The 10,465-nt window shown below is 37.5% G+C and overlaps 1 protein-coding gene across 1 annotated transcript; it reads left to right on the top strand.

Moving 5' to 3' along the window:
• On the top strand, window positions 1-3,602 carry LOC139215674 (tumor necrosis factor receptor superfamily member 4). The gene is made up of 7 exons (XM_070846709.1): window positions 1-381; window positions 544-654; window positions 905-1,039; window positions 1,128-1,194; window positions 1,304-1,569; window positions 1,658-1,762; window positions 2,222-3,602. The coding sequence occupies exons 1-7, from the start codon at window positions 306-308 to the stop codon at window positions 2,326-2,328; spliced, it is 867 nt and encodes a 288-aa protein (XP_070702810.1). The 5' UTR covers window positions 1-305; the 3' UTR covers window positions 2,329-3,602.
• The last annotated feature ends 6,863 nt before the right edge of the window (window positions 3,603-10,465 follow it).

Genomic DNA, 10,465 nt, shown 5'->3' with positions numbered 1-10,465 from the left:
ATTTATACTTTTTAAATCCTCATTGCAAAGTGTTACAAACAAGATGTCATGACACATTATGAAAGTCTGAGCTTTTAACTTATTAGTGGAAAAACTCTTATCAATCACATCAAATGTCCCCAGAAAAATGGGTAGTGGTTTAATGAATGCGTGGTAAATGAATCATACCGTCTGACACGTGGGCTTTTCACGTCAGACCTTTTAACGGTGGCATATCCCACTCTGGTGTATTCATTTGTCTTTCTCTCTGTGGTGTATTACACAGGAAACACTCAGTGGCAGCTAACAGTGCTGAAGTATTGAATATGGTTCTGCTCAAACTGCTCATATTCACTTTGACTTTTTATGATCTCATTGTAAATTTGGATGCTTGCCCAAAAGGTAAAGTATGACTTTCTTGTGGGACAATATTTTCTCCTCATTCTGCATAATGCCATAGAATATACTACGAGTTTTTGCTTTACAACTTCCTCTTATTCCTCATGTGCTTTGGTACTATGATCAAAACGTGTTGTTTCTGTTGACATTGTGAAATAAATCAAGGTACAAAAGTATCTCTTCGCGGTACTGGTTGTGAAAGCTGCCCTGATGGATATTTTCAGCCTGAAGAGAATCATTCCCAAAAGTGCAAAGTATGTACAAGGTGTGATGAAAGTAAGTGTTGACGCTTTAGTATGATGCATGTTACAAAAATGGAAAAAAAAATATATATGTGAGCTATAGCTGATCAACCTTGGCTACATGTTATTTCACACACTTAAATCTGATAATACAGCTCAAACCATAAAAATGTAATTTACTTTGTCTGCGCTGAATGAAAAAGCTTCTCTTTTTCTGTCTAAATGTCAGTTTCAAAATCAGTTGTTTTGAAGTCTACCTGCCTTTAACTGTGTTTTTGTTGTAGGCTGGGGAAGTTTTGTCAAAGAGGAGTGCACGAAAGAGAAAGACACAAAATGTCAGTGCCGTAGAAACTTTCTTCCCATTGAGAAAGACTCTTGTACATGCAAATGTGCCACTGGATTTGGAATAAAAGATGGAGGTACAGAGAATGATCACACAAGACTGCATGCTATGTATTATAGGAATATTCTTCAATAATAATTATTCTTTTTTTTTTTCCTGGCCAGAATGTTCAAAATGTGAAAGTGGATATTTCAGCACACGTATCAACTCACCCTGTCAAAAATGGAAAGAGTAAGTACACTGGAGTTTTAAAATGCTGTGTATATGCATTGTATGCAATATGCAATGTCTATAGTGGTAACCTGTTGTTTACAGCTGTATCTTTTACCCTTAATTCTAGATGTAAATCAACGGGAGTGAATATTAGTGGAAACGCAACCTCAGATGCCATTTGTAATGAGAAGAAGCTCACCACTTATATCACTACAGTACCCACATCAAACAAAACTGTTTCCTTGATCACACATCTGAAAACCCACCCTAAACATGAGGGTACTGAAACTCAGAAGATACGTACCACCACCACATCTGCTCCAGGACATGTGCACACCCCAGTGGACAAAATGCAGCCTCTCCACCCTTCAACCACAGGCAATCACACACTTGGTAAAACATTTGCTGCCATCTTTTCATGACACAGCCCTTAGATTAGAAAGTAATGTTGACCAAATTGTTGCTTGCTTGTATTGCTCAGGTATGGCCCTCCTCATATTTGGGATTGTTGGACTTCTTGTACTGACCGCTGTCACCTGCAAGCTGTATACTACGGCCTGTGTGCTGAGAAAACCATCAATGAAAAGTATGTTGCAGGTTTTTAAAGTGAAGCGATTCTGAATAATACAACATTTTGGGAACTACTTCTTGAGAAGACTGAAACTGCTCTCATGTCTGTGTGCTAAATATGAAGCTACAGCTGGTTAGACCAGAAGTAACAAAATCCACCTATTGCATCAGCACACTTCTAAAGCTCACTAATTCTTACTGAACTTTAAAAACTCCATTGCTAAGAGGTTTAGATGCGGGACTGTTATGCATATGAATGTTTTTTGCTGTTGGATTTTCTATTTCTTTTTTTTCAGTGGTTCACATGAAATTGCCCACCAGAGCTCTTGTCCTCTTGGCTCTGTGCCTTTTACTAAATGTGCCCAATATCGTTTAAAACAGCCAAAAGTAAAGGAATGTGGATGTTAATTGTGGATATACAGGGAACTGTAAATAAGAACGTCTTTATTTATCACGTTTTATTGTTTGTTTGCAGCACATGATTCATTGTGTCGGAGGCCAGTTGAGGAAAGCGGCAACAGCAGTCTGTCCCCTCTCAAACTGAATTCGGGGGAGCCACAAGGTGAATGTTTAAATGTGTAAACTGAGACTGTGAATTTTAAGATCAGATAATCATTATAGAAATATTTTCAAGCTGATTACGTCATTAGTTTTACATTAGACAAATACATCAGAAAAACTACTGTATCTGTATTATAGCAGGTGTATTTGCAATCTGCAGCTTGGTCAATATTTGACTTTAGTTTGTTCTGATGTAACAGAATGTTGGTTGAATTAGAGGCAGATTTGATGCCTCACTTTTTGTCATTTAAGTTGAATAGTAAAATGTAGCTTTTACTACTTAAGCTTTTATACCTAATGTTAATTAAAAAAATCCCTTTCATTTTCATTATGAATATGGATATGCAGACTTTTGTACAGTGACCTCAGAGATCATGTCATTAAACACCATATAGTATTTCTGATACAACCCCTATTACTGCTGCTAAAATGCACATATATACATATTTTTGCTGCTTCTTTAAAGCCTCATGAAGTTATGTAATGTGATGTGTTTTAATGGGGCAGCTGACTTACTTCTGAGACATATGTAAATGATGTGATATGTGATATATATAACAATCAATGCTATTGGTCCAAACCATTATGAACTGCTGGAGAGCGGATTTCTGCAGTCTTTCTGTCTCTATTTTTGTCATGTTTTGTTTTGCAGCTCAGTGCCTCCAGTAGGAGGTCTGTGGAGAATAGAAATGGTAAAAAACATACTTTCGGTGTGGGGTTGGGGGAGCTCCCATTGCGGCATTAAATGTTCTCTTTCTCCCACTGATAGATACTTCCTCTCACGGTTTTGTTTCTGTTGGAAAGGATGATGTAAATGTGAGGACTTTGATGTTGCTTCTACATCACTGGAGACTTTCCCCAGATCAGTACAGTCAGAGCAGTTATGAAAACATGTCCTATTTACATATATTCATACTTTACTGAAATCAGATACACAAGCCTTTAAATTGCAGGTGGCTTTGTCTGCATCTGACTGGCTTTGGGCTGCGAGTAGGATCTACTTGAGCTGTAGTTTAGTTTCAAATCAATGAGCGCCCTCTGTTGGAAAACTTCAGGAAAAAGAAATGAAGGGACATATCTTACTCGAAGAGTAACAGTGGTGGGCAAAATATTAAGACCGTAAAAATACTCAATTACAAGATCTGCAATCAATCTGAAAAGTAATCAATATGTATTTCAGTATGTATTTATGTCTATCAAATACATACTCATACTTGACTTCATTGTATTACATTGTCAAATATATTGTCTGTTATATTTGTTCTCTGTTTTCAAATTGCACTGTGAGTGTGTGAACAAACATCTTTTTAAATAAACTTTTTGTACAACTAAACTAACTAAGTGAGTAGGAGCATTTGTTACAGAGAGCACATGCACATACACTGGAAACAGCTCCTGCGGATAGTTTCAGTAAATGTCACTGATCCAGGAAGTAGGCGTGTGGTTTCAAAGAAATATAGAACCAAAAACTTTCTGTATGGTTTTGTGGAAGTAACTGCCTTGCAAAATGCACAGCAACTTTTCTCATGGAATAACACAAATCAATGCTACCAACTAATGATTATACACATGCAATGCACTGTTTATACCTTCATAATTTCAAACAGTGTTTTCATTCTAGAGATATTGACATTAAATGTCTTTTTCTGTTAGTAATTCTCGAAAAAAGCCACATTCAATTACTTTCAGTCTCTGTCAGTTAATGAAAAAGGATAATGACTGATGCAATTGAGTTAATTTTTATTCCATGCATTCTTCTTCTTTAATGTATAAAATCAGTGGAGTTCCACTTTGAGACAGTAACACATGAGAGCTCCCAAAGGGGGCAAATAGTTTTTGCCAGCACTGTCTTTTCCATAAAGCTCTGTTGGTTGTCAAATTTCAAAGTAGAGAAAGAGCTTTAGTGTTGGGTGATGCCTTCTGTATTTCTGTATCCATTGCCCTTAAATGTCATACGGTAACCTTCAGGAAACTTTTATATTATCATAATGAAGGCGCAGCTACAACAGGTACGACAAGCACAGGTCTTTCCACCCACCCTCACCACAATGCCCACAAGTGGGTGGCACTGATTCACACGAACTACTGTCTAGAGCTGCAATTCATGTACGTCTATGGTTACGTCACATTCTGAAGTAGGTTCCAGACATGTCAGCATGTGGTTGTGATTGTGAGTGTGAGTGAGTGACACAGAGAGAAGTAAATGTATTTGATCATGTTGGTACGTGATGACGTTCTAAAAGGTGTGAAATCAGCTGAGGGATGTCGCTAAAACATTTACCAAAACACATGATTTGGCGTTACTACACATTGTGGTATAATTTCAAGGTGGTCACTCACATTCTGTGGCAGAATCAAATGCAATACACAGAATCCATGCAAATGTGGACCACAGCAAGTATCAGGCTGTACAGTCAAAATTTTATTGGATCACAAGTCCTGCATTAATATTGATCACTTACCAATGCACGCTTTCGGAATTAGTCACTGTAGACACATTATCACAGCAATAGATTCACTGACACCTAGATGAGGCTCAACAGATGACCATTTATAGTATGGATCACTCTGTTGATTTTTTTTTTTATTAGTTGAGCGTGGTATATAAAATGTCAGAGAATGCTAAATACTGTTGGATTACAGGCGTCCTGAGTAATGCCATGTCATGTGATTGCTTGTTTTGTAGCAAACCCAAAGATACTCAATTTACAACAATATCACCGTAAACAAAAAAAAACAAACCCTGAAATCTGACAAGTTAAAACCAGCAAATGTTTGCCATTTTTCCTTGATGACTGACTTACATTCAACTTATATTCAATTTATTTACCAATCATTACTGCACTACTCAAACACGTTACATTGGGTAGGAAATTCCCTCCCCCCAGCACCAAATGTCAACAAACCCAGTCACACTAACTCCATAGTAAGCTGAGTAATTCTTTACATATGTCATAATGCATTTCTATGTGCTCATGCATTGTGTAAGCTACATAATCACATACTTACCTATTGTTACAAACCAACCAAAAAACCCAGTCCAAGTGTATTATATTAGTTAGGGGTAGAATTTACAGGAGGAGTTTGTTTTAGAATAAATCATATATACATGCGTTTCTTTTATTGTGCCTTCCGCACCTTAAAAGCTGCGGGTTTTCCAGACCCCAAACTGAGTCATATTCAGAATAATGTAATTGCTTGTGTTTCAGTTTATTAGGCTTCTTATTGTCATGTTCGCTATGCCATTTACACTGTGTCATTTCAAAATCTTTTTGTCCTAATGCTAAACCTGAGGACAGCAATCAGTGAAAAGGCACTTTATTCCCAGTTTCCCTATGGGACTACTTCAAGGTCCAGTCATAGGCTTCCAAGATATAGTCTTCACCACCACAACCAGTTCCAACACAGGTGCAGAAATACAAATGCAGATGTAAATCACTTATTATACCACATGACACCTCACTACTACAGAGTCTCTCAATACCTCAGCAAATATGTCTATCTGAAAGACATGCTTCAAGTATAAAATGTGAGCTTTTTAAAAATGATTTATGTGAAGTAACAAGATCCACTACAATTGCAGCCTTGTCTAATTTAAACAATATATTTCTGCCTCTCTGTAAGAGTTTTGGTTGATTGATCACATTCAGTATTTGTTACTGAACCCAGAGAAAATGGATAAGATATTCAATAAACATTTGTTAGACTTAGCCCTCAAAAAATCTAGCCTTTTTATGAGCTTGGAGACTGATCATAAAATGAAATGAAATAGAAATCCAATGCAGTCACCTTCAACGTAAACTCCAGACAGCTTCTTCTTGCCAAGTGTCTCAATCAGAAAGCTACAGTAGTTTGCATCATTTACCCTGTTTAGTCCATTAAATTAATCTTCTGAGATATTTTCAGGAGTGAAGCTAGATAAAATCAAAACCTCCAGGTTCATGTAATGGATTTCTGGTCTTACAGTCATGTAGAACCAGTACTTTTGTTGGCTATCTAGAAAAGGAGCCTTCATGGATACAAAATAGCCAACACTGGGAATTATGGATGAGTGATTGAATATGTGAGCAATACTAAAAACTGTGGACTTATTCAATCTAAAAAACACAAAAAGGGACAAAGGGGATACCTGTATTCTAATCATGTGTATGATCATACAAACAGCCACTAATCATGGTTTTAAGAGTGTGGTGATGTTTCTATAGTAGTACACCTTCAGGGTGCAAACGGTGGTTAAACTTTATCTGCTCTATCCATCCCTCATCTGCTGAGGTGTTGGTTAGCATTTATGAGAATACCTGAAACAACACCTCCAACATGACACATGCTTTAAAGGAAATGCCCTAGATGCTGGTCTATCTGTGTGTCACATACAGACATTTTCTATACTGCATATGAACAAACACCAGGCTCCCCTCCTAAAACCAAGCTAAATAGCCCTGCTTTAGATATAAAGAATGAAATGTAACAATAAGGTAAATCACAAGGGACATCTAGTAAATTTGCGGGTAAAAACAAAACAAAAAAGAAAACCTAATAAATAGACTATTCACTTTTGTCGCTCATATCATGCATAATCATCAACTGTATTCAACAGTAACAAGTGGTCTGTCACTTCCTGAATGACCTGTGCGTCTCACACGATGTCTCTCTGCAAGCTAACCACGCTCACATCTCACATCTGACACTGACGTCAGCAAACTAAACTACATAAAACCCTGAAGACAGGAGCTGAGCCCTGGTCATAATGATTCCTCAAAGGCTTTGCCTGGCAGTAACAGTATGTGTACTGAATATTTGGACTATACAATATGCTGCAGGTTGTAGTGATAGACAGACTGAGGTAAATGAACTATGCTGTGACCTGTGTCCACCAGGTAAAACACATATTTCATCTCGAAACTAATTAGCTTAAATGTGTTTTATAGAAATCTGTTATTTTTTCATGTAATCATTACATCTTCTGTATTATATAAGATGAGATGCCATCCATGTACTTGAGACGTACTAATTTTTATTGTTTTTTATTGTGAAGGTGAATATATGAAGGAGTTCTGCTCAGAGAACCAGAAGACTGTCTGTAGCCCCTGTGAGAAGGGCACCTACTCAAAAGACTATAACTTCTTTGACAGATGTGAGGAATGCCCGTCATGCCAACAAGGTAAGATGAATGATGATATAAGAAATAATATAATGAAACACCTGCCTGTAGTGCTGATAAGGTGTTTAACAGAGTGGAGAAAAGACAAAAAAGAGTGAAGTGCTGGCAGTCCTGTGGTTTGCATTATTTTCTGTCTTCAGAATATGCAGAGAAATGTATGCTGACCACAAATGCAAAGTGTTCGTGACACTCAGGTTTCCTGTGTTCCAACAATGTCTGTTCAAACTTTGAGGAAAACAAATGCGTCATTGTGGTTGGATTAAGTCTAATTCAAGAACATATTAGTTATAATTATAATTAATACAAACAAAAAATATGTTTGAGGACACATGCTCATCAATTTGTAATGTCCTGATTTCTCAGTTCATACAGCCATACTTGGTGAGGTTTTCTCAAATTGTTGTCTGATATGTCACGCTAAGACGTGGTCAAGTGGTCCTTTATGACCATCAGTGTGCTGCTTTAAGTGGGTAAAAACAGCTGTTCATAACAAAATCACAAACGCTAAGTATCAAACTGTTTGGCTTGTCTGTGTAATCTGTGTAGTGTAGTCTTAGGAAATGCAAGGGACACTGACTGGCATGTGTTTCCGTTATATTTCTGATTTCTGATTCTGAGTGAATCTCATCAGTGTGGTTCAATAGAACTAACTTGACTATGATTTGATGTTTCACCAGAGACGCACAGAAGTGGCGTAGACATTCGTGTGATCCTTGGCATCGGCTTTGTTTTGCTTTCTCTCACCCTTGTTGTGTTCCTATATTGCGTCTGTATAAAGAACCTAAGGAAGCTCAAAGAACGTAAGTGGGCCTTTATTGAAATACATGTAATGATGGGCATATATATATGCATCATATATGTTGATTTATTTTATGCCATGATGTCATGTTTCAGTTGGTCATTAATCAGTAACAGAAACTATGCAATGTGGCTGAAACCGAATACTAAGGCTACTTATCATAACAATCCTTTATGCATCTTTTATTGATTCCCACACAACAATACAAGGATTTTTTGATAAGGATGAGATCTGTAAATAAAAATAAAATGTTCTTCTCTTGTACAGAGCCTTTAAAAAGTATTCCCCCTCTTGGAAGTTTTCACGTTTTATTGTTTTACAATATTAAAAATAAAAGAAGATTTAATGTGACATGGTTGCATGGGAGTTGTGAGTGAACAGCACTTTTCATGTCCAGCCACAAAATCCCACCTGAATTGAGATCTGGACCAACTCAGCCGCTTTGGCTGTTGTTCTCTTTCTCTGTTGATCGGTGCATTAATTAATAGTTGCACTAATTCTGCTTTGATTCAATGTTTTAAGACAAGAGAGCGGAAACGTCCAGGGGAAGAAGAATACACTTTCTAATGCAAGAAGTTGCTGCTCAGCACAGTGCCAGTAAATGACACCAGTTTGTCAGATCAGATAAATATGCTTCCTGCTGATACCAAGTGAGGAGAAACATGGTGCACAACAAGCTGGTTACTATGCCCCAGAGTCTCTGGAGGCAATTCTTAAAAATTCAAGAAATCCAGTTTCTGGGACCTTTCTTTGTAGAGTTTGCACGTTCTTTTGTGTAGGCTCTGCCTGCTTAAACTCACAGTCTAAAGACATGCAGGTTAGGTTGATTGGTGACTTTAAATTGCCCATAGGCATGAATGTGAGCGTGAATGGTTGTCTCTTTGTGAATCGACTCTTTAATTGACTGGTGTCCAGACCAGGGTGCACCCCGCCTCTCACCCACTGTCAGGTGAGATTGACCCTTAAGGATAAGTGGTATAGATAATGGATGGATGGATGGATACATAACAGTTAAAATGAACACATCATATATCCATTCACACATAACATTAACACATTTTTAGGTGTCCATCAACAGAGAACATTAACTTCACTGTCAAGATGAAATTGGGCATTTGTAGACCAAAACTGAGAGCGGAGTGCAAAAATCATGAGCATGACATAAGTGCAGTGAGTATTTGTTGATGCCACTGATTTCACACTATTTTGTTTGCATTCTCTCTGCTGCAGGTAATAATCCCATCGACATCGTAGCAGTCTCTACCAACACCAGTGCGTTTCCCCTGTCAAAGGAGGAGAGTGGGGTTCAGCTCATCATCCAGGATGAATCCAAGAACAGCGACAGTTTTGGCCAACAGCATCTAGAAAAAGTCACTGCTTTTTGATAACATGTCTAAGAAGTGATGATCAGTCAGCAGTATAAAAATACTGATGTAATCTCGATCAGTACCAGCACACATTTGGATATTGAGAAACATGTCAAAGTTAGGGATGCCGCCTTGTGAATAAAACAACCCTGGTTTGATCTCCAGCAGGACAGATGTAAGCAGTTTTCCAGCATGTGACCAAATCTGCTCCAGGGAATTTACTGGTCAACACATTTCATGTGTACCTGAGACTTTAAAAACCAATGTGAAAAGGCTCAACAATTTCAGTGTCCACTGTGCACGTCTTTAAAATCCTCAAAGGAGGGCTGGGGTGTGACTGCAACTTCCATTTTTTTTACATCCTCTAAAGTCCGTGAATAAATAAAACGTTTCACATCATAACTATCTTTTTTGTTGTCTGCTTGCTTAAGAAAAAGTATCCTTTTTCCCCCACTAGTGAATGTGGACAAAAACACAGACTAAATGAATGTAATGTAATCTGGAGGTAAATGAGTAGTCAATCCAGATTATAATACTTAACACAGTCCTGAGTGCAGTCTGAGTGACCCACGCATTACAGTCCTCATTATAAAGTTCCATAATGGTATTTCAGATGGAATCAATGCATTTTTTGAAGGGTACCAACGTTATAAAGAAATGAGGCAAATTTGGGTTGTTCATTTTGTATCCAAGAAAAATGGTAATTGGATTTCTTTGAGATTTTTTTTTTTTTTTGAAATATGCACATTATTGGTCAGAAATTGTTCATTTGAATTTTGAACTTTTCATTTCACTGTTTCTAGATGAAACTGGATGTGATTCCCTCTCGTG

The sequence above is a fragment of the Pempheris klunzingeri genome, chromosome 2 (assembly GCF_042242105.1).
Source record: "Pempheris klunzingeri isolate RE-2024b chromosome 2, fPemKlu1.hap1, whole genome shotgun sequence".
NCBI lineage: Eukaryota > Metazoa > Chordata > Actinopteri > Acropomatiformes > Pempheridae > Pempheris > Pempheris klunzingeri.
The sequence above is the reverse complement of the archived record's forward strand: the minus strand, read 5'-3'. Positions and strand labels throughout refer to the sequence as shown.